This window comes from Sesamum indicum, linkage group LG13 (genome assembly GCF_000512975.1).
Source record: "Sesamum indicum cultivar Zhongzhi No. 13 linkage group LG13, S_indicum_v1.0, whole genome shotgun sequence".
NCBI classification, from domain to species: domain Eukaryota; kingdom Viridiplantae; phylum Streptophyta; class Magnoliopsida; order Lamiales; family Pedaliaceae; genus Sesamum; species Sesamum indicum.
Window position 1 is genome coordinate 1,012,940 of NC_026157.1, and position 25,527 is coordinate 1,038,466.

A 25,527-nucleotide genomic window follows, 5' to 3' on the forward strand; every position below is an offset into this window, starting at 1 on the left:
GGCGTAGCAAGAACCAATCAGTTGTCCCCAAGTAATGTACAAGCTCAGTTCACAGCACTAGCGCCTGGAATATGTGAAGGAATGTGGCTGAAAAGACTGCTAGACGGGTTAAGGGCGAAAACAGATGGTTCCTTAACATGAAGAGTAATAGTCATTTTGCTAGCTATTGCTAAGAATCCTGTGCATCATGATAGGACAAAACATTTTGAGATTGATAGGCACGTCATAAGTGAAAAGGGTGAGAAGCAGATTATCACGTTAAACCATGTTTCTGTACAGCAACAAACCGCAGGCACCTTACCAAAGCTCTTCATCGTCCTAACTTCCACGATTTGTGTTCTAAGCTAGGCATGATGAGTATGTATTGCCAGATCGAGGGGAGTGAAAAATTATATATATAGGAATATAGGTGCATATTGGCTGTAGAGGATAGTGTATAGCATGTTATTAGGGATTTTGTTAGTGATTTCTCAATTATAGTTAGTTTCTGTTTTATAAGATTTCTTCCTTTTCTGAGGACTTGTTTATATATTTCCAAACAAAGTATTGAATCAGGACAAGGAAAATAAATATATTTATGTGTTTCTCTTTTCTGTGTGTGTATTATGTGTCTGGGTGTATGCAGGTCTAATGTGCATATATATGTGTAGCGTGTGGATATACACATATATGTGCAGAAAGACAGAAAAAAAGGTGGAAAATAATTTGGCTTTAGAAGTTTTAAACAAATGGTAAAAAGGTCACAATTAGTTTAGTTTGATCGATTTCTTTGCTGCTTATTTAATTGTTAAGGATGGAATAAGTATGTTTGCTCCTTTAGGCCACTATTTTGATGCAGTTGTTCTCAGTCAATTTATTCAAAATAGAGAAGTAGTTTTTGAGTCTGACTAGTTTACAAATGGTGCAGCATAATTATCCTTTATATATCCTAGGATTCAATTCATGAAGTTGCTCTGCAAAGTTATTTTCTTAACAACTTTTCAAGGACTTTGTAGAATACATCCAATTGTATAGTTATTGCAATGGTGTGTTGTGGAATATGCTTTATGGTACTTCCTGTTATGCCAACACAGCGAGCAGTTGAGCTTTCTGGAGCATCTATAGGGTATGCAGCAGCTGCAACTCTCCCAGAAATTGGGCAAGACGAAAAAATCAATCCTGCTTTGAGGTTTCATCTTTTCTTTAACATATTTTATACTGGTACTCATGTGGCTGTTCCAACTTATCATGATGCTAGCATCCAAGTAAGTAGTTCTAAGCATACTTATCCAAATTTCTACCAGAATGAAGTCCATTAAGTAAACTGAGAAGATGTAAAACCGAAAGCATCCAGCAGATTGATCCATAGACCAACCACAGTAGTGGAACAGATAATGTGAAAGATACCACATAAAAAAAAAAAAAAAAAAAAAAAAGGTAGAAAGCCAGACATAATACAATAGAAGACATGCATACCGTAACTCATCCCAGATGGAAAGAGCGCGAAGGTGTCGCTGGAGATAATCTGGGACATTGTTCACATCCTTCTTATGCATTTCAGCAGACACTTCTAGGGCATCTCTAATAGTTGCCATGTCATTCCGAGCTGTAGCTCGGCTGATGGCTGTTTTAAGCTGCATTCATTTCCAACAAATTTAGGCTGCACCTTCATTTTAGAGATACTTCTTCGTCAAGGAGAAAAAATTTTGGCAGATTGAAATTTGGCCAAGGCAAGATCAAGCCTTATCAACAGCCAGTGTGTTGAACTATAACAAGGAAAGAGTCTCTCTTCCTTAATCAGGAGGATTAGTTACTGATCAACCGTATCTCATCAAGGAAGGAAACAACAGGCTGGAAAAGCAGAAAAGACTCAAAGACATCGGCTTCTACACACACACTTTACAGATCTTTCAGAATTTTCTTTTTTTTCTCTAAAGTCTAAACTTGAATAGTTCTCTACAAAATTATGAATTGCTATGTTTTTTTCTGACTTGATGGATATGCAAAATTATTTTGTTATACTGTGAGGTTTTGTGCTAATCCAAATTTTGTTCAACTATTTCTTATTTCTATATTTCGTGCTTATTGAATAATTGGTGTTCATACATCCGATGACTATTAATTGTTCTTATTATTATTATCTACGAATTAAATTATTCATAACTGTCATGAATGATTGGGACCAATAGCATACAAGTTCATTATGTGCCCTCATGATTAATTTGTGGGAAACAACAGGTCTACATTAAATAATTGCATCTATCTGGATTACTTTATTTGAGTATAGTTGTTAACTTGCGTTTAATGCTATTATTCAATTGAGATGTAATGCTATCATGCCCACTTAATGCACTGATAATTTCTATTATGATGCTTGAGTTGAATCTATTATATCAAGAAAACTGAAACTTAGCATGGCTATCCTACCAGGTTTTGGGCTAAAATACTTGAATAGTGAAACTTATTCTTCATGATCGACGATCAGTTGGATAATGCCTTCATTAAATTGGACTAATCTCTATTGCATCACTCTCTCATCTTTTAAGTGTTTTCATCCAATTTTGTGTTAGTTCAGTTTATTAGCTTAATCAATTCCAACCCCACACATATTCTCCTTGCAATTGGAGTTAAGAATCCATCCTCCAGTTCACTTAGAATTCCACCAGATTCCATGAATACTACAAATTTGTACTATCAGTATTAATTCGACAACCTATTCAATCATTTTCTAAAGACTAATATCTTCAGTTATAAGTAATTTGGAAATTCTCCATTAGCATTGTCCGTATAATTTAAGAAGTATACAAGTCAAATTAAAATTCGAAAAAAAAATAGTGTAAAGGATTAATTTCAAAGGTAGTTGTTTAAATGTGGTTAAACTTTGTAAGATATTTAGTTAATTAGGTGCAAATAAGGAGTTCAAAATTGTCATTTTATTGAAATAATGATGTAGATTGTGTAAGATTATATGTAAGATGACAACAATGATAGGGGATCTGTAGATGCCATGTAAAGCCATATCTACATTTATACTGAACCTTAAAGGAGGTTTCTATAATTATCAAAACCTTACCCTTGAACTCACAACTTAAAGGTCAAATTAGATTTTCATTTAATTGCTATGCTGATAAGCAAATTCCATCGATTAGACCAATGATTGAGTCTACTTGCAAGACAACAACAAACAAGGAGTATCACATATAATTTTCCAACTCTAAGTAGCTCATAACTATAATTAGAACCAAACCTCAAGCAATGCCAGTTAAATTTATCATGCCTGGATATATAGAAAGCTCATAAGCAAAGAATCTGAATATTACTTCTCTTTTCTTTATGGATAATCAGTCACATATCAAGTAGGGACGGCAACAGGGCGGGTTTGCCAAAACTAGGGGCCCGTCCTGCCAAGAAAATCTTGGACTAGACCCGGACCCGGGAGCCGCCAACCCCAGTCGATAGACCCAATTAATATTTTTAAAATATTAAAAAAATAATACCATAACTTTATAAATGCGAGGCAATAATTAGCATGTTTTAGGCATTAAAATATTAAAAAATTCAAAATGTGTCGTTAGTGTTACTTATATAAGCATTAAAACGTTTATAAACTATTTATACCATTATTTTAATTTATAAAAATATTATGTTTATGCATTGTATGCAAGTATAAATAAATTACACATACTTTGCATATGTACAAATATATTTTATATAAGTAGACATAAAATATACAAAAGAATTTTAAAAGGAAAATAATCGGGACAGGTTCCAGTTTCCAAACCTCAAAGACCCGGACCTGCCCCGGGACCGTTTAATGCTTCAAAACCCGCCCCAGGGGGTCTGGGTCCGACCCATTGCCATCCCAAAATTATTATCAAGTATTAAAAGGGGAAGAAAATGAACTATAATGACTTCAAATAGTGCAAGAAAAATATGAAATTTGGCAAACATATGCTTCAAGAAGCGTGAGAAACATACCAGTTCTTTCACAGCAATAAACTGCTCTTCCGTCAATTGGCAGGTCCATCCCTATCAAGGGGAAGACCAGAGTTAGAAAGTAACATGATAACATACTTAAATCAAATGTTGTTTATTGAATAGAACATACCGAATGGATGTGCTCTCTTATACATTCAACAAATCCACTACCACCAATTCCCTCAGCATCAGACTCGATCAAAGCTGATAAAGTGATAACAAATGTGCCAGAAAACTTACTCTCATTTCATGTCTATGGAAGGAAAGACATAATTATTGATAGAGATTAAGTTTGGTCCTCCAGAAAAGCATACATACCAAGGATGGTTCCATACTCAAATGATGAAAGAGGGTCATCAGTTGCTCCCAATTTCAATAGTCGTAGCCACAATCCCTGTTCAATAGGGCCCATATATTTTAGATTTTCTTTGTAGTACCACCAAAAATAAGAAAAGATTCTGCTTTTAAGAAATTGACAGAAATAGTAAACTACGAAAAAACCACACACATAGAGCATATCCAGTGACATTTGTACAAAGACAATGATTGGACTTGCAATCTGACACTTTAAATATGAAAAGCCTCCAAAAGTTTATTGCCAACAAAGAGTATGCTGCAAAATTATACTGGAAGATCAGCGAAAACACACTGTTCTTCCAATTTTATCAATTGAAAATGTCTTGCACATAAAATCAGCTAATGGATCAAATAAACCATAAGGTTAACATTGTCAGTAGTTAGAAATTGAAAACATACTTTCAACAGAACTGGAAGGATGCTCATTAGCCACATTATTAATTGATAGCTTCAACTAATGTTTAAGTAAACTCATGCTATTGTATAAAGGTTGATCTTAAAAATGAACATCACAGATATGACGAGTTGTAACTGGAACACTCAAGAACAGAACAATAAGAACTTGTTCTACAAAGAAATAACCAACCAACAGAATGAAAGCATTATCAACTATCAAGTACAGAGAATTCTAACAGACCCAAGAGGTTGAGATCTAAAAGGCAAGGATATTCAATTAGAATGTGGATACAGAGCCAGCATAACATAACTAAACGGAAAAACATTACACCTGCAGCTTCACTTTAATGTCTAGAACCATGCGCTCCCTCTCTGCCTGTAAAAAACAGATACTCATCAGATTAAAGTAAACTACAGAATTTGCTCAATGAACCACATGATGTACAATGACATGATACTCACAGCCCTCTCCCTTGGACTCAGGCTTTCAGGCTTAGAATCTTTTCCAGCACGCATTGAAGGTGAACTACACAAAGAAAAGAGATGGAGAATATTAAGTTTCAGGATTCAAGCAAACCAATAAAAGCATAGAGGATTATCTTCATTCTTATGTAGCATACCTCAGAGTGTGCTTTCCAGAATACTCGAGAGCTCCACTTGCTGCTGCAAGAATCTGCTTCCTCTTTTCTTCCTGCTCTTCTGTTCTGATGTTTGAAGGGAACCTATCATAACAATATTTGGCACCTGATCCTGTAGGGAGAAATAATAAAAACTCATTGGTACCATGTCTGGCTCGTATGTCTTAAGGCATTTTTTAACAGGCATGCATGTCTAGCAGCATCAAGATATTGAAAACTACCCGACATTCCCAGTCCAGGATCAGAAATAGTTATAATCTCAGGCTCCGCCAACATTACTGGAAGAATTGAGAAAGGGTTTTGTCCCCTGCCAATAGCATCTTGCAACTTATCAAGAAGGTTGTTGCCATTTTCCTCAGAACCGAGACCTCTCTCCAAATAATCTAAGAAACCTTGGGAATCTAAAAACTGGCTTATCTGTTAAAGTTGGAGATCAAATATAAAATTCAGCAATCTGGAATTTTTTAAAATGAAAAGAAAAATAGCAACTAATGTATTTTAAACTGGTACAAAAAAAGTTGCTAAAATAGGATATAGCTACTCTTTGACTTAAACTAGCACAAAATGAATGAATTACTCACCATAGGATCTGGTGGCTGGTTTGTTGACCGAGAACGCTTCTTCAAAAATGCCTGACTGTTGAAGATATGAGTTGCAGTATTTTCCTAAGAAACATTGAATTAGTTGCTACCTTCACTTAGACTACTCATTACTGAAATGGCAAGAAGAATAAGGTTAAAGGTCCATACTATAAAATTGCGATAGCCACCTAAAATTGATGCAAAGAATTTTAGGAATATAAACCTGCAAGAAACAAAACAATTTTCAACAGGTGAGATGATACCTAGTATATAATTCTCTTGCCATCCAGTCTTACTCTGACAGTCAAGAAAAATCACTACAAAAAGTGGGCATACTAAAATATAAAAGATAAAACCTTACCAAGTAACATCATAGACCAACAAATAAGATTATAAAATGACTTAAACATCAGTGCAATTGAATATGCTAAATCCACATCTGTGCCAGCATACATTTTCTTTTGATTCCGGACTCGTGCACCATGCAGATTTCTACTAAATGGATCAATGCCTACGTCTCCATAAATGTATTAAATGTTGATCAACTTCACCATTCTCGATTAAATAAGAAACGCGCAGGAAATAAAGCATAACAGCATATACCTCAACATAATTTATCTAACGTCACAGTCAAACTGATTAGATTGGATGCAAAGCATGGAGCATCAAAATGCTCATAAGACATCGAGCTTTTTGATGTGTAAGTCTAAAGTGAAGAGTATGTGAATGTGAAAACTGTTTCACTAATTATAATTACGACCTGGTACTGCAATCCACGGAGCATTACACTTGGTCAAGCTCACCCAACTAATAAATGTATATGTTTTGCTAACCACAAAATCATATAATGGATTGGGAATTCACACAACCAAAATGAGTTGCTGTTTTGTAGATTTGGAAAAGTATAAGCAAACAAAGTCCTCAATGATTAACATATGGACAGCCGGTAGAATAAAATCATTAGCTTGATAAATAACATAAGTACCTCATATTTCAGAAAACTCAATAAAGTTCACCCTAACAAATTTCTTTGTTGATGATACCCAAAGGATTTCACTTTGACCATGTGAACATGAAAAGATAGGTCATGTAATGACTAAGAATTGAAGCTAAAGCTGTTGTAATACTCCAATGCACAATTCACAAATTCTATTGAGTAAAAGAGGCCATCACCATAGCCGTAAATGTACAAACACAAGAACAAGACAAACAACTCTATTATCTACAACGGAGACATCATTGTCAATGATTACATCATGAAATTTTAAATCGCTTAACAACAATTCACCTAAGATGGAGATCGTGATCCTCTCCCCATGGCCTACCACCACCACCAGGGCATTCCCCACAGAAGGAACCACTCTTCATCTGGTCTATGCCAACAACATTTGGATATAACAGCTTCATTATTTCACCACGCAAAGAACTATATTCTGGCTCAGGTATTTTAGGAATTTCCTCGGATGTTGTGATGAGATTGTGCTCAAGGTCAACCACTACGACCTGCAATGTAATGTAGGAAAAGAACATCAAATCTTCCTTAGATGTGTTCAGTCACATGATTATAATGCATTGAAAAACAGATGCACATTTAAGAGCCAAGAAAAAATTTCATCTACCAAGTGCCAGTTTAGTGTCAATAAAGCATAAATAAGTTAACATAATTCAATAGCTATTTTCTAGCATGCATACAATTTTGTACTACTTTATTTCAAAAGCTTAGATTATTTCAGAAGAATATGAGAAGATATAAAAGACAGTAGCAAATATTGTTACCATTGATCGGAGAACCTGTACGGGCAAAATTCTGAGACCCGTTGAGAGTTGAAGTTAGAGAGAAAAATAACGGTCTTGTCATACACCTGCTACATGTTATTACGTCCATTAACATACTATCTATGGTGCTGTGGATTATAACCATCAGACTCCCACTCACTAGCAGGCTGCCAGTGCATGACATCATGACCATTATATAATGTTATGGCATGCATCATAGTGTCTCAACATGCAATTTCCTACCTACTTCCTTAATAATATGATATTTGAACATTCAATTGTACCAAGAAGATAACTCTTTGGTTTTGTTATAGATTGAATTCTGTACGGAGGTCAAGAGGATAGACGCCAACAAGTCCTAAAGAAAATATTGTGACTCAGGCACTCAGCTAATCAACTTCAAAAAATATCCAATGGACTGCATCAGTACAAGTTTATCAAATGCTAAATAAGTTCCAAAAGAGTCATCATGATAATAAGCATTTTGCAACAACAGCAGTAGCTAATCCCAAGGTTCACAATCCACGTCGCCTAGTGAAAAGCGAAAAAGTTATTATACAGTATATACTTCACTTTGGATGGATTGCTAGCTGTTCGAACTCAGTTGGTCAAGCAAATAGTCAAGGTTGAATACCTTGTTCCATTTTATAAGATAAGCTCACCTGAACGCTCACTTGATTAGTTAAAAGATAGTAAATTATGACATGTCCCTTGCTAATATAAGCTCCAAAAGAGTCACTATGTTAATAAGCATTTAACAAACAATAGCAGCAGCCACTCCCAAGGTCTGTAATCCACACCGACTGCTGAAAATGGAAAAAAGTTACTAAATTCTTCACTTGAAATGGACTGCTAGCCATTTGAACTTGGCTTGTCAAGCATATAACAGTGCAAGGTTGAATATTTTGTCCCATTCTACAAGATAAGCTCACCTGAAAGCTCGACTTGATTAGTTAAAAGATACTAACTTCCGACAGGTGGAGACTTGATTTGCTTCATTTAGAACCAATGTAGATGGATTATGTAGTTGACATATAATTGTAGATGGGAAAATGATGTTCCAAAAGTTATAGTTTTATGGTTTCAGGATCCCACTGTTTAACCACTCGGTTTGAAAGAAATTGCTAAGAACTATAGGTTTAGAGATATGTTTTCAAGCTCCACCCAACCCAAGAAGCATCCCACATGACTGTCAGGGCAATTAGACCAGTTAGTCCAGTTTGGGTTTCTAAAGTCATGGCTGCTCCTGATCTGTTAAATTTAGATTAAGCTATCCTGAGAAGCAGTCAAGGGAACAAGATATCACATACAAAAGTCAAAAGCAACCAACTGACGTCGGCAAATGAACATAAAAAGGTCAACGAATAGGGCAAACAAAGAAAACATTGGCAATATGACAGAGTCTTCATATATTTAAATCCAAGAAAGAACTTACGCCATCCATGACCAGACCAAAAATATCAACACCTGAATGAAGACCCATCATATATGGCGTGGGGGCATCAATATAGTCAACTCCACTGAAAAATAGCAACGGAATGTAGACGTGCTTCAGCACAACAAACATAACACGATCAGAAAGCACTCCTTTGGAATATTTGAAGCATAACAATCTTAATATAAAAAAGTACACCGGATTTCACCCTAGTGCAAGTAATCCTTCTCAAGAGCCATTCTCAAAAAGTTGAAGACATACCTGCCACCGAAATGGATATATCAAATGGCATATGGCCTCCGACACAAGAGTTAAAAGAGAATACCTGCACACACAATGTAAATAACACAGTTAATATTATCAGGAAATAACAAGATGATAAGGATAATCTTATACAAATTCCCTTAGGGTTGTCCATATATGACAGCCATCAATTCCTCGGAATTGTCACTCTCCAAAAGTAACTTTGACACTATATATTCCCCAAGACATTAGCTCCCATTAGGAAACCTTTTTGAATCATCAAGGCTATCAAAATCCATATTTGCCCTCAACTTATGTCATACTGGACTAAGTCGCCTCTTTCATAATCACAGATGGCACAAAGAAGGTGTATTATACGAATTACCATGTCTTGGATACAAGTATAAAAAGTGAAAGATCAAGAAGACGTAGCACAGGAACAAGATTTTACACGCACTACCCATCCGCACCTGCTTGCCTCAACCCATTCCCACATGAAACCCACATTTAGCCCATTCCCTCACCCCAAATAGCTTCTATCCACAAACATACCCCACCCCTATTCCATAACTAGGCAATTTCCTAACCTTCCATGCATAAAAACTCTTAAAAATAGTCTCGTGTAGTATCAGGTGCTTTTTATATCGGGACACAACCGGCATATGGAAGGACACAAATGAAATACAGCTGTGAATTATCCGAAACCAAAAAAAAAACACAAATGCAAATAGCATATAACCAGCAGAAGTATCAAATATATATCAATTATTAACAAGAGGATCAAATTAAAAATAAGTAAAAAGGGGTTCAATAGTAATTTATATCAATTATTTCTTTCAATTCCTCATCTTCTATAATATCTTTATCCTCTCATTCTACTTAAAAATGAGTTGATTCCTAAAAGATAAAATGAAATTATGAGGTTAAAATTAATTAATAACTTGAAATTTTTGGTATATTCTATTCACAACATACGTCCTAATATTTGAATTTTCTTTATATATACAAAAATTGACATCTGAAAAATTAACAGTATCCTAGTTTTACTATAATTGAAATTCATAGAGAAGTTAAGAGATGAGCAGTTAAAAAACTTTAGCTATGGGCATATATGCGCAATATTAGTTTATCAACTTATAATCATTTATATATATGTCCACATACGTACATGTTATGTATAGAAAAACAGATAGATAGATATATACACACAGCTCACATATTGTAGCCTAAGCTTTCAAAATTATCAAATTGTTTAATAGTTGGCATCTTGAGTATATGCAAAATGGCCTGGTTTAAAATGATCCAGTCTGTAGCCATCTCACATTGTTGTATTGAACTATCTGCATCCATGCACATAGATGACCACCTCCAGTACAACCACACACGATGGACCCTTAGTATGGAGACTGATCCCACCTACTCATACGCCCTTTTCCACCCACACGAGTTACATTTTAGCCATCCTCTTCATCACCTTCTATGCTAAAACCACCAGAATTGGCTATCCGAAAATTGTGTCATCATATGCATGAGTAGGATAAGGGTAAGGGAGTTGCAGTTGTGTAGTTGGGGAACAAGGGAACAGTGAGGCAAGGTTGCAGCACACATGTATTTTACATTGAATGTCAAAATATAATCTCATAAAACTAGATAATTCGTATAACTTTGCTTGAGATATTGGTGAAGGCATATAAGTGATTTTTGCTTCACCATTTACTCTTTTGACAAAGCGTTAGCAAGGGGAGGACGATGTCATTACATGACATAAAGGGGTGGCTTCTAAAACAGGTTCTCAAGTTCTATAGATGAAACAAAAAAACAGACCAACAAATTATACATACATGCAGCATAAACAACAAGATCAAGAATCCAAGACAGTATAGTGATTTCTAGTTCTATTTCATAATATGGCCATTTTAGCTCATCACATTCATCATCTCTTGAGCCACTAGTGTCCAACTGAAAATGCATTTTTTAATAGTTTCTCTATGGTGATGCCAACCATGGATTCTTGTTTTTTTTTCTTTTTTTTTTTTCCCAGACAGGAAAATTGACCCACATAAGATTAGGCAACATCACTAACTTAAAAGATAGAGCAAATTAATAAAATAATTTAAAAAACACAGGCAGCTTGAAGAAACACACGACAAATGATTATTATAGGCAAAACCACCAACGGACTAAAAGAATGTTAATGAACTAGAACAAAATTAAAATATTAATTTATTTTCAAATGAATAAATCTCTGTATAGAGAATCAGTAGGAATTGTCATCTCATTCTTGAGATATCATATCTTTGAGATGAAATTGAGACATAAATTTGAGAAAAAGAAAATTAGTTCGTAGATGTGTTTGGATGTGAGATGTATGCAAATGACTTTAGTTAGTGTGATGTTTAAAAGGTGCTCGGTAAGAGATAAAACTGTGATGTTTATGGCTGGTTTTTATATGTCTATTTGAAAAGGGTATAAAGAAGAAAACTTCTGAAAGATATTTCTCTAATCTCATAAGCAAACGGTGCTTCAAAGAAAACCTGAGATGGATTTCTTGGAAAATATTGCATCGACAACCACTGCCTAGTGTTTTCTTTCTTTTTTCAGTTAATATGGTGGTCATGGTTCTGGATTTAGAGTGTGGTGTTCGGTAAAGAGTCACTCTCAGCAATAAAGATGTAATATTCTCAAACCAGTCCATGAAAAGGACTGGACTGGAGAATGTAGCTAAGGGATACAGCCCATGACACTGGTACTGATGCTAACAGTTATAGTAAGTATTACCAATATCAGCCTGAAGTTGCAAATAATGCACAGGTAAAAAGGTCGAGGAAATACTTGTCTGAGCGAAGCAAAATCCTCCTTTCAAGCAACACAGCAGTAAAAAGTTTGATGAAATTATCAACATCCAGACACTGGAGGAGAGGCTGGAAGGAAATCTGCCATGAAAGGAAATAGACTATGACTATCGATATAAAATCATACAGACCAACAAACAAAATATATTCTCAGAACAAAACACGAATAAAGTTAGTTGGTGACGTACATCAGCATGAGGAAGCCCACCCTTTGGAGGAACCTCTACAGCAAGCAGGCTATTCTCAATCGCGAACAACACTCGGTCCTTTCCAGGAGTAGGCAAGGGTACATTGGAGATTAAATATGCTATAACATCCCACAGTGGCTTGCTGAAAAAGTTTTGAAGCTGAGCACATTATGTATCCTCTTCAAATAATAAAAATAAGCATCCGTAATCATAAAAAAAAAAAAAGGATCAAGAAAACAGAGAACAATGTTCCTAGTAAGATTTATAACTGGCTCCAAGTATGTTGCCAATAGTTCTTCTCTCTTCCATCAGTTGTAACTCAAGCAAAAAGAGCTGTATTTAGGCAAGAAAAACATACATTGTCCAGAATGCAAAATGGAATAGTTCAGCAGAACTTGTCCTCCATTCACATACCACATAAATACAATACTCATCCAGTTCAAAATATTCTCCGTCCCTATTTAATAATGTTTCCAAATGAACCAAGAGAACATTCACACTAAACAACAATGATAGTAACCTTTGGCTGTGGAAGTTTGAACATGTTGTACAGGTAAGGAAATACATGCAATCTGAACATGACAGGAAAAAATTATCAATTGGCCAATCTAATATCCATATGATGCTATTCTGAATCACTTTTCCTTGAATTCCGTCTTTTTTCTTGGAATGTTGAAAGAAATGCCGTCAAATGCCTTAGTCATAGTTATGACCTGCATGCAAGAAAAGGCACACAACGAAGTCGACCTGCTCAATGCTGATTAAGGCAAATGTTCAATCAGATACCTAAAGCCAGTGGAAATGCCTGTATGACCTTTCATCGACCCTTCCCAATGCTCCTCAGCATAGAAGAATCTAGTACAACGGATGAATGTGGTGGTCGCTTATCCAATTATACATGGGGAATTGAACAAGCATGATACACAAATATGACAGTCCTCCAACAGGGTATATCATACACATTTTAAGGATACAAGGTTCCAGAAGATGTCAGCAAAAATGCTTCACATAATTGTGATCAGGTTCATTAAATCCCAGATTGCTGGGTATTGGTCCATGGGGTTTCTGATTACTATGCATACATATATACAAATACATAAACATATGTATGCAATTATATATGAATGTCAGATACACAGAGAACAAAAAGGAGCAATCAATACATATACCATTTTGAAGTACTATTTTGATTGGCGTCATGATAATGAACTATAAAACAAGTCAAGGATTGGTACTATACAATAGACATTTCCCAGTTGTTAGCACCTCAAAAGTCAAAGATCAAGTAAATAAGGTTTCCCTTTAAGTTTCCATGTCCATAAGAACTCGCGTTCTTACCTGCTTCCAGAAGTTGAAAAACAAAGCAGGAATATTTCCTCTAATGCATCGCGCAGGATGCTGAAACTGGGGGCACGCGAGATAAGACAAATGCATTTATCAGCAAATGAATTGGCAGGTATCCGATATGCCTCTGCTATGTCTTCACACACAGGATCTCGAAATGCAATGCAACTAACATAAATCTTGGACCCATCCCCTTCAGTTAACACAATGGGGTAGCTCCTGGGAAACGATGAAGGGTCACTAGAATCAAAGCCCGAAGCATAGAACTGCACGCCTGCCGGCAAAACGCAAGTAGGAAGCTGAGGTGGGGGAGGAGGATAAAGAGAGTGATTGGAGGAAGGGTATTGATCTAATAAAGACGGCAAGTACATGATGCCAGTGCCATGGTATCCCCTGTTCCCATCAAGAGTCCGGATTTCTGGGCCGATTCCACACACCACGAAATACTCAAAAATTCGGGCCATTGATTCCAAAGGGGCAAAATATGAGGTCTTAGATTACTTCAGATCCGCCAAGAGACTGCTCTGTTGAAGTGACGAACATCTTTGACTGATTTGAATTTCGTCTTAGCAGAAATCTAACGGAGAGGAGCTGTCCAAGAAAATTCGGTGGAGGTGCATCCAGACTCTTGGGAAATCAGGTTGAAAGGGGGCTTTTGCTCAAATGCTCGATTACGAGATGCAACCCAACCATACGATTTGAGTAACTCAGGTGTGAATCATTAGATTAAATTTGATAATGTCTGTGGTTATAAGTTAAGCCAAAATCTATGGGATGAATGAGCCGCTAATTAGTAATATATTAGAAAGCGTGGCCCATTTTATATATATAATTTCCAAAAATAAAAAATAAAATAATTATGTAAATTATATTATTATAGTTAATTGACAAATAAAGATGATAATTATGTAGAAAAATTAAAAAAAAATGTAAATTAACCACCAAAAAGTAGTTTTGGAAATTATGATAAATGGGAAAATTAAGAAATAATTCATTAATTGATTTAAAATCTTAAAAATAAATGATACATCAAAATTAAGTGGGACATCTAAAGGTACTCCTACTTAATATATAGTACAGATTTTGTTTAAGCAATTAACAAAAGCCGGTGTCGTATATTATGTGGTTTATGGGATAAATAAGCGAATAATATACTATATATAATTGAAAATGGGAAAATTGGCATCGCAATTATTTTAGTATGTCAATTTTAATATTTTAATTAATATATTAATTTATTTATTAACTTCCCACCCACCCATCTAACTTCTCACTTCCCTGATATCTTTCAATAGTTATTAATTTTTTTAGAAAAGATACGACCAATCTTTTATAATATTACAAATGAGCAAATTATCCCCTATGAAATTTCCTCCCTATTATTTTTTCATAGGAGGTAATTTGCTTATTTGCAATATCACAGAGATGTAAATTGCATTAAACCCCTTATTTCAGTTTTTTTTTAATTTTTGTCACTATTTATATATAAATTTAATATTAACTTATTATTTTGTATATGTTGAATTAAATAATAAATATTTTATTTTAAACTCTGCCACAAATTACTAGTACTATATATTAAGAGAGAGCACCAATTTGGTGTCGCCCTTATTCGGTACATTTTTTTTAATATTTAATTTAATTTTTTATATATTTATCTAACTTCCTACTCCTCAAACTATCTTCTGATAATTGTTGCCTCTTTTTTTAATTATTATTTTCATCTGTTTTTTCCACCACTTTATTATAAATTCAATATTAATATATCATTTATTTAATAATATAAATTCTACTTTAAATAAATAAAATCATATACACGTATGTAAAATATGCCACAAATTACTAGTCTTGATAATAAATATTTTTGGGTTCGGAAGAATCATTCCGAATAAGAAAATAACATATATTATCTCTTATTTAAATCAAAATAATTGGTTTTCTTGCAAAAACAGGACATAGAATTAACAAACATATCAAAAATTACAGCATAGGTATTGTGTGTTTGTGATACAAAATTTTTGCATTTTCAATGCTTCAGTTTCTCATACTTCATTTCTCTTCATACAAAAAAATAAATATACATATCAATATATATATATATATATAATAAATGGATAAATAGCAATTTATCCCCGTGATATTGGAAATGAGCATATTACCCCGTATGAAGAAAATATCGCAATTTACCCCTCTGTACTTTTTAAAATGAAACAATTTACCTCCTTATACAGGGAAGTAAATTGCTTCATTTTACAAATTATAGAGGGGGTAAATTGTTGTATATTAAAAATATAAGGAGGTAATCGCTATTTATTTTTTTATAAAGGGATAATTTGCTCATTTGCGATATCACAAACAGGCTGCTTACATTTTTTCCTATAATAAAATAACCTTGGCGGGGGATGGATGTAGAGTCTGCTATAATCCTGCAATCAAGTCTTGATGCTGCCACTCTCCAAAGTGTTCAAATCTTGCTGGGACGCAGCTTCTGCCATGAGTTTGTTTAGGGCATGAGTTGCCCAACCTAAGGATTCAGAAACAGAGATGTAAGGAGTAAGTGTTCACGATATTGATATTAATTAAATGATTGATTGTTTTTTTTCGTACGCAAGTGTTTGCGCAAAAAAGTATTTTTCATCTTCTTGCTTTGAAGATGTACTTTTGACGTATTTTGGATGCCAACTTAAAATTGTTAAGAAAAACGCTTTTAGGCCAAAAGCTAGTGTGGTTCTAGCTGCTTTGGAGTTTTTATAAATAAATTTTATTTTATTTTTTACTACTTTACCCTCGTTATAATACTCTTAATTTAACTTTATCGCATTTAATTTATTTTTTTAAATTGCATATTTTAAGTTGATATTGAAATTTTTAAATAATTTAACAATAATCAAATTTATACTATCACATATTAAATAATATATTTTATTTGCTATGTTGCCTTATTACTCCTATATTGCTCAAATATATAAATTAAATGCTATGATTAATTAATAAAACAATTTTTTTTTTGGCAATCATGCAAGTTTAATTATTATGTATGAATCAATAATTATATTACTTAGCCGGAACATTATTAAATTAAACATCCACTTTTTTATTAATATTTTAAAAAATTAAAGCATGAAATATACTAATCAAAATAAATGCTTTTTTTTTTTTTTTTATAAATACTACTCACTTTTGATTCTACTACAATTTTCAACTTATTCTACAGAAATCACTTCTGTAAAAGCAAAGTTCTCCCAACGACTCCCATAGTATAACAATTTAAACTTTTGGATGAGGTGGTTGATTAATATGATATCAGAGTCAGGCCAAACACGGGGTCTTGGATTATAATCTCATTGTCATCCGCTTATAAAAAAATACATATATTTATCTTACATGCAAAGATGTACGTGTTAAGTAAATTATATTTGAAAGATAGGTTTAACAAATTTTATAAACTCGTTCATTTTATTAAATATTTTTAACATTTATAACATGTCATGTCCTTTTTAAAATATTAATCGAGTTTATAAGATGCTCGAAATGATAATTTGTGTAATTAATTTGAACTAGTTAACTTATAAGTTTATAATATCTTATTTTTTGAGCTTGTAAGCTCTTTTTCTAAAAGATTTTCTGTAACGCTCTGTAATATTTTATCAGCATCTGAACATCTTATACCATGTTGTAATAAGTTTTAATGATGTAGAAAAAAGTTGAACATTTTAGTAACTCACCGTTGAGGGAATGTGGAGATGGGAAGAATTGTAGGTAGCAGATAAGAGAGACCACCGCGCCTGCATCGATGTATATTAGAGTTGATTGATGAGTTGTATATTTAAGTGAAGCAGTTACCTAAGATAGATCCAGCAAACACATCAGTCCAATGATGCCAATAGTCGTCCACACGAGAAACAGCCACAAGAGCAGCACACAGATACGGCAAAAGAACAACGCAAAGTTTGGCTGCGTGCCCGTTTCTGTCGAACACTCTGATCTTCCCAGACAAGTACAAAGCCAGGAAGCCCAGACCGGCAAAGGACCCTGCGCATTTTGAATCACTTCATCATCACCTTATTCTTTATATATATTAAGCAATTTCTTAGTCTTTGTCATGCTCTATTTTGAAGGTGTTTTTGGGGGGGGGGGGGTGTGGGGGGGAGATAAATGTCTATATTTTCCAACGATTTTCAGGATTTTTTTATTTTGTAATTAACTACATTAGTATAAATCAAAATGAGTTAAGGGTTAATTATATTCAAGCCCCATCTGAAAATGCGAAATTATATTTTTTCTAAAATAAATATTAAAATTACATTTACGTGAAAATTCTCGATTTACACTTAACTTTCTTTCGTTAGGGTTGGAACGAAAAATGTTGACTTAAAGTCAAAAAAAAAATTACATAAATTTTTAATTTTGCCCCTCATTTAACATTCTTATATATATTTTATTACTTATAAAGGGATATATATATTTAGAGAGAGAGAGAGAGGGGTTAATATCATTATATTTTTTCCTTTATAAGTATAAATTTATTCAATGAAAACGTTAAATGAATTGTAAAATTAAAAATTTATGCAATTTTTTTTGCTAAGCTCAGCTTTTTTTTTCCAAATCCTAACAAAAGTAGGTATGTGTAAACAGTAAATTTTTGAGAGGGTGTAAGTGTAATTCTAATTTTTTTTTAAAAAAGATATAATTTGACATTTATAGAGGGGGTCTAGTGTAATTAACCCTAAGTTAAAAATACACTCAACGTACGACGACTTTTGTATAAATACAAGAAAACATCTATGATGTTCTTAACTATCTTTCAGGCTGTCGAAACATGAAAACAACAAAAGCCATGTCTTAATACGTTTCTTGATCGACTGCCCTCTACCACAGAGTTTATGAGAATAGATCTCAAGAAGCAAGGGATTAATTGAATCGAGAAAATTTCAAGAATAACTATGTGTTTAATGAACAATTTGAATTATGTAAATCACTCTGACGTCTCTCCTACTCTCTTTTTTTCATTATAAATTCTCCTAACTTGCCATTAAGTGTCTATGGAGGAATTTTCAAAATAAAATATTACTGCAAGAAACGACGTTCAATTTTTCAATATAGGTACGAGTACTTAGTAAAGTTAAGGATATGCAATGTAATTTAAGGAAAATTCTTGTTCGGATCAAGTTTGGTCAAACTAAACCAATCACAGAGCAAGTATGATATACTTGTGATATATGTGATTGATCACTTTTTCTGAATTGTACACTAATCACACGACAAGTGTACTGCACTTGTCATATGATTGATTCAAATTTGATCGAGTTAGATCCGAGTTAGAATTTTTCCGTAATTTAATTCTTTTTGCTTGACACCTACATGAAGAGTGGCCGCTGGGAAAGCTTTTATATCCTTCCTTTATAACCTTCTTATCACCAGTACACAAGACATTGCCATCATTAGGATCAAATATCTGGACATGAAGAGTGAATTCTTGTAAGATACAAATTAAGGACCATAGCATATGAACATTATTACAAACAAACATATGACAATAATTGTGATATATATTGCGTCAAATGGTTGGAAAGACATACAGGTGTACCGTCCGGAAAACACCTGTAGAAAAAGTTAGGGCGAGGTCTTCCGACGGCATCTTTTATTGAATCGGTTATTATTGCTGTTACTAGAAGCGAATATGCAAGGCCTGCAGATGCATGCATAAGTACCAGATCAAGTGGTCATTCAACGTACTCGAGTCAAGCCAAATAAAGGTCATGAGTTTGGATATCACTATCACTCATTTATGAAAATAAAAAAAGAGTTCCATGTGAGGGATAATTATAGTTTTGGTCCTCATATATTGCCACTAATTCGTTTTCAGTCCTTAAACATATTAAAGTTCTATTTTAGTCCTTTAGTTTTTAAAATGTTTACAATTTCAATCCTTAGGCCTAATTAATGACCAGTTTGGCCTTTCAAAGAAAACATATAGTCTAACTATCTTTTTTCTATGCTCATGATCAGGCTCAACATGCTTCCAAAAATAAAATTAAGCCTCCATAAATTCATATATACCTTTCTTTGGCCACCTTGTTCCCAAGTATTCAAAGTCCTCAGTATTCCCTAGTAGTAAAGTCCATAAAATCGAGGACCTAGAATACTGGAGCAAAGGCGGTCAATTTATAGAGGCTTAATTTTATTCAGCATGTCGGGTCTGATCATAAGCAGAAGGAAAAGATAGTTGGACTACATGTTTTCTTCAAAAGGGCAAAATGGTCATTAATTAGGCTTAAGGACCGAAACTGTTAATATTTTAAAAAGTTGAAGTACTAAAATATATAGAACTTCAATATGTTTAAGGATTGAAAACGAATTAGTGGCAATACATGAAGACTAAAACTGTAATTATCCCTTTATGTGATAAGGAATACTGTCTGCACGCAACAGAGTGTGTTAAAAATATTCAAATATTAAATAATTATCCTCTTTAATTACTTAAGTTCTTAAATGAAATTGTCATTTAACAAATTACTTCGATTTTCTGACTGTACATAGCTCTGTTATTTTGGAATGATCAAAATTTATATTCCAAGTTTATGACTATACATAACACTTGTCTATTACATTTGAACATCTGGTAATAATGTTAAAAAATATGGTTGTATTTTAGCAAAAGAACTTTAATTGTTCTATTTTTGATTTAAAAAAGGATAACTGAAATTATTTTTCAAAAATGAGAACTTAGGATTCACATTTTTTTCAGTTTCATTATGGTTATATTCCTCAAAAGGAGAACTTTGACTATTCTGTTTGTCATTTAAAAAGGAATAATTATGCTCCATTCTCCTGAAATTTGGTGTAATTACATGTAAACTTTTTACGATTTGAAAAATTTCATTTAGTCCTCCTGAGTTTTGCTTCAATCTAACAAATAAATCTCTACGTTATTCACAAAATTTGATGATATTAACAAAAAAATATGATAAAAATTCATACTTACTTCAAATTGACTTATTACCAATTTATCGTAGGTCAAATAAATCTTTTTATAACTAAATTATCCTTATACATCTTCACACGTGTTAATGCATGTAAGGAGGTATATTTTCACCGTTATAAGAATAGTTTAGTTATAAAAGATTTATTTGACCTGCAAAAAGTCAATGATAAATCAATTGGGGGTAAATATCGATTTTTATACAAGTTTTTTTGTTAATATCAACAGATTCAGTGAATTTTGAGTATAAGAGAGACCTATTTATTATACAGAAGAAAACATGAAAAATACTAAATATAATTTTTCAAATCATATGAAATTTACGTATAATTATATTTGAGCAGAGGAGAGTATAAAAGGATATAATTTAAATTATTTTTGAAAGATGGGACTCCTGAGGATTCAGCTTTTCTGTAATTTTGAAAAGAAAGAAATAGGACTGTCGGTAATTACAGTAACTCAAGAGGAATGCTATTGTAATAATTAACCATATATGATATATGCGAAGAAGGTCATACCAAGTACAGCATGGTGTAAATCATAAACATCCCTTCTGTAGTAGTAATATACCAGAAATACGGTAATGGGCAAGATTACTGCATATATCTGTGACAACATGAAATCAACCTTAATTATTACAGGAGTGTTAGTTTAGTACATGAAGCTACTGAATTGAATTTTTCAAATCTTGTCGTATCTTTTATTCCGTTTATATATACAGAATATACATATAATTTTTTTTTAAAAAATAAAATTCATGATATCATTGTTATATACATGATATGTATATGTTAAATAGAGTAAAAAATACAGCATGGTTAGCTATAATTGTACGCAAGTACCGGAACAGCCCACATGGGCACAGTGTCTTTCTTAAAAGGGTATTTCAGATCGGTCATCAGCTCTGCACTGACATAACGATGGAACGGTTCTATCACATTGAGACCAACATCCATCGCCACAAGGAGTAGCAGAATCAGCCAGTCGTGCCGATGCACTCTCGCAAGCTTTGATCCATGAGATCTAATAGTGTGCCCGATGAATTGATTCTCCCTCATTCTCACGAGCCCATCTATACGCAGCACACACGTTACTCGCTAAAGATATGGATTAGTACTGAAAGCAACTTATCTATGCATATATAAACTTAACGCTTGTCAAATTTTATGATCAGACGAGTTTATGAGCGAGTGCTGCATGTCGAACCCTTATGCGTGCATGCTTTGCAAATACGTGTCACGACTTTCATACATGTATATATATAATTAAGATACGCAAACAATCATTCATAGAGATTGAAGTTCGATTCTTACGTAGGATGCGGGCTCTCCAGAAGTAGAATTAAGCAACAATGGCAGAGATGGTATGCACGAGAGACAACAGAGTGAAGATCATTTGCAACCTGATATTGACAAGAAAGGGAAAGTTGGCGTTGTAAAAGGTTGGATCCACAACATAAACGCAAGACCGTAGAAAACATTGGGCAATTTTCTCTAGAAAATAGGGACATGTATTGACAGTTAGTCTTAGATGGGAAAACTATTTGATAGTAAATAGACACACACACACACTCACACACAAGTGTGACACATTTTTGTGGGCAATTTCGACCTTCATATGTTATGGATAAAGAGCATAAAATGAAATAAAAATTCAATTTAACTACCTATATTTTATAGGGGAATTCTTTTTAATTTATATATATTAACTTGGCCTCGTTCAAGTTTAGTCCACTGATTATGATAGTTATCACATTTTATATACTATGTTGCAAATTAACATGCTTCAATTAGGTCCTACGGTGGCCGGATTTTGCTTTTTTGGTCGGGAAATATGCACATGCTGCACAATTTGGGAATGTTTTATCTTATTTGGCACTGAAAAATGACACGGCACTTGAAGTGAATATTTTTTTATATCTTCTTTGCCATATAAGCACTTACATAAAGAAAAAAAAAGGTCAAATTGCATAAAAACAAATTTTGAATTTATATTTTAAATTAGCTTTCGTGACACAACGCCTCTACATGCATATGATAAATAATCTTACACACTTTAAAATATATTATAGATTAGAATAAAATATATAACTTAATATACCAACTTAAAAAAACAAAAAGAAAAAAATCAACTCATATACATATATTATCACAACAAAAAAATGTAAATACATAAAGTTATAGATAATTATAAATAATTATTTAGTAAATACTTATAGATTATAAAAAATAATTATAGATTACAAAAATAATTATTATTTTATAAAAATAAATATAAAAATATTATTTTATGATTATATAGATAAAAAATGTATAAAATTATAGATAATTATAAATTCTTATTTTATATCATATAATACATAAAATTATAAAAATAAAATAATTATTTTATAAGTAATTATATATGATGAAAAATAAAATAATTATTTTATATAATATAAATTTAAATAAAAAAATAACCTCCCTATCCCAACCCCTGCCCGCCACCCCCTAATCCTCGAACTTGCAGGCCATAAAAGGGGGCGAAGTTGCCCTCAGTGGAAGGGGGCAACGACAATCACCCAAATTATTATAGATTTGGGCGAGTCGCCCAGTGCTAGAGGAGGCGGCGTCCCTTCTAGCGGGGGACGGAGGGGCGGCGGAGTTGGACCGGGGAGGGGGTGGAGAATTTTTGTGTAATAGGATTTGAATTGTAGGGGAGGAGAAGTGAAATGAGAAAGAAGAAGGAAAGAATAATAGTTTTCCTTCAAGTTGTTTTGTATGATTGGAACGAAAATAAATCTCAAATATTTTTATTTGTTTGGTACGAGAAAAACAGATTAAAATGAAAAGACTATTTTTTTATAATTTTACTGAAAAATCCTTATCTTCATTTTGTATTAAAAAGCAGATAAATTAATTCATACTAATATAATTTTAGTATATCAAAATTTAAAAATCTTATTAATACAAATATTTATAAAAAAAGATCAAGAATATTTTTTATTAATAAAAAAATTCTTCGTTCACTGATGTAGTAGTTTTCAGCGATTTTGTTATCTTTCTTTGGCGATTATGTACAATATTATCAGCGGGAAGGAGAAAAAAATTGAAAAAAAATTATATATATAGGGGCAATAGAGTAATTAAAAATAAAATACATACTTTTGTCTTTTTGACATTCCACCCAATTTTAAATGAAAATAAAACTGAATCACGGAAAAGTTTCATATACATCAAATTTTACTATCAAACAACATTCTTTCTTCTACTCTTTTTTATACTCCCATTTTTCACCCTACCAAACATACTCTAAAATATTGCCTTGGATAAATTTGCACATTGCATATTAACGAACTTGTTTCTAAACTTTCACTAAAAATTAAATTAAGTTATTAAATTTAAGTAGTAGGCTACAAAATGACGAATTAAACGTCAAGAGTAAAATTGACACAAAACTTCGACTTTAAAAGCACCATTTTATTAGGAGTAAATTGCAATCTACCTACCTGTATTATAAAAAATAGGTAAATAACCCCTTTATAAAAAATAAAATAGCAATTTATCCCTTATGTTTTTCAAAATATAGCAATTTACCTTCCTATATTTTTAAAATTGAGGCAAATTGCTTCATTAGTTAAAACACAGTGGGATAAATTACTATTTACTTTTTATAAAAAAATAATTTACTCATTTGCAATATCACAGTAAGGTAAATTACATTAAGCCTCTTTAATTAGCACCTAACCCAAAAAGTAAGTTTTTATAGATTGCACATTGTAAAAACTGCAGAGAATTCAGTCTCTTGGGTTTCGATTTCAGGTTAATTTGCAAATCTTAAGGAAGGCACAAAGCCAAAGTTTTTGGAATTGAGAAATGCTGTACAGTACCTCCAGAATGAATGAATCCCCAATGTTATGCATTTAATTACAATACTATTAAATTATACTAAAAATATTGCAGAGGATGAGAGATGCAACAATTTACTATGTTTAATGTGAAATCGGACACCTTTTACGAAGTCTAGAAGGCTTATTAGGTTACCCTTGCAATATCTATTCAACAAAGTTTACAGATCACTTTCATTGCATTTGGATTTGTGTTTTAATTATTTTGTTTTGTATTTTAAAAATAGAGAGAGAAAAATAGAGATAAGTAAGTGTGTATTAAAAATAGATAATATGTTTGGATTTGTGTTTTGGGATAATTTAAGATATTTTAAAATAAGTGGTGTAAGTATGATGTTGGGATTTGGAAGACAAAAATCACTGTTCATTGTCAAATCATATATACATATACATATTTTATGTTCAATATTGTATTTTTGGGAGACAAAAGTTACTGTTTATTGTCAAATCATGTCTGTTTTATATTATGTATATATTTATTATATATAGAAAGTTGATAAACAAAAACACGCAGATAAGGTGTAAAACACAAACATTGAGTGTGTTTTATCTTGTTTCGAAAAATACGAGAATACAAATCCAAACAAAGCCTTTCGTTCCTGATCTATTGAACACATGCTTACAACATTCAACAATAGAACAAAAATAGTAGAGAATATTACATTTACACGTACAAGCAAAATAATCATACTACAACTTTTTACATCAAATGATAGCCCCATATGTTTCTATAGCTCTTCTTTTTTTTTTTTTCTTTAAGTTGTATTTTTTGCAATTAGTTATGATATTCGAAAAAATGAACTGGCACAACGAGGCTTAAACGCCCGAAAGGAAGAAAAGCTGCAAGAGTTTAAAGGAATGTAAGGTCTAATGCCCCTCTACGAGGCCTAGC

General features: G+C 32.9%; 2 protein-coding genes across 2 annotated transcripts in view; both read right to left on the reverse strand.

Annotated features, from left to right (window-relative positions):
* The window catches only part of LOC105176035 (DENN domain and WD repeat-containing protein SCD1), a 32,986-nt gene extending 18,491 nt beyond the window's left edge, over positions 1 to 14,495 (reverse strand). The window contains 16 exon segments of the mRNA XM_020698596.1: positions 1,456 to 1,613; positions 3,958 to 4,008; positions 4,088 to 4,161; positions 4,276 to 4,351; positions 5,042 to 5,086; positions 5,173 to 5,236; positions 5,331 to 5,460; positions 5,570 to 5,765; positions 5,930 to 6,013; positions 6,098 to 6,152; positions 7,218 to 7,432; positions 9,141 to 9,254; positions 9,402 to 9,465; positions 12,216 to 12,316; positions 12,424 to 12,565; positions 13,762 to 14,495. Coding sequence (XP_020554255.1) covers positions 1,456 to 1,613; positions 3,958 to 4,008; positions 4,088 to 4,161; positions 4,276 to 4,351; positions 5,042 to 5,086; positions 5,173 to 5,236; positions 5,331 to 5,460; positions 5,570 to 5,765; positions 5,930 to 6,013; positions 6,098 to 6,152; positions 7,218 to 7,432; positions 9,141 to 9,254; positions 9,402 to 9,465; positions 12,216 to 12,316; positions 12,424 to 12,565; positions 13,762 to 14,231 — 2,039 coding nt within the window. The 5' untranslated portion in view covers positions 14,232 to 14,495.
* On the reverse strand, positions 16,083 to 22,162 carry LOC105176036 (lipid phosphate phosphatase 2-like). The gene is made up of 8 exons (XM_011098713.2): positions 22,063 to 22,162; positions 21,592 to 21,821; positions 21,268 to 21,355; positions 19,347 to 19,456; positions 19,129 to 19,222; positions 17,611 to 17,799; positions 17,493 to 17,552; positions 16,083 to 16,291 (listed from the first exon to the last, which is right to left on the reverse strand). The coding sequence occupies exons 2-8, from the start codon at positions 21,805 to 21,807 to the stop codon at positions 16,200 to 16,202; spliced, it is 849 nt and encodes a 282-aa protein (XP_011097015.1). The 5' UTR covers positions 21,808 to 21,821; positions 22,063 to 22,162; the 3' UTR covers positions 16,083 to 16,199.

Coding starts and splice junctions, on each gene's coding strand:
- LOC105176036 (XM_011098713.2), bottom strand. CDS start 21,807: ATGAGGGAGAATCAATTCATCGGGCACACTATTAGATCTCATGGATCA. Junction 19,457..21,267: donor TTTACACCATGCTGTACTTG/GTATGACCTTCT, acceptor ATGCATCTGCAG/GCCTTGCATATTCGCTTCTA. Junction 19,223..19,346: donor GTTTTCCGGACGGTACACCT/GTATGTCTTTCC, acceptor CTTCATGTCCAG/ATATTTGATCCTAATGATGG.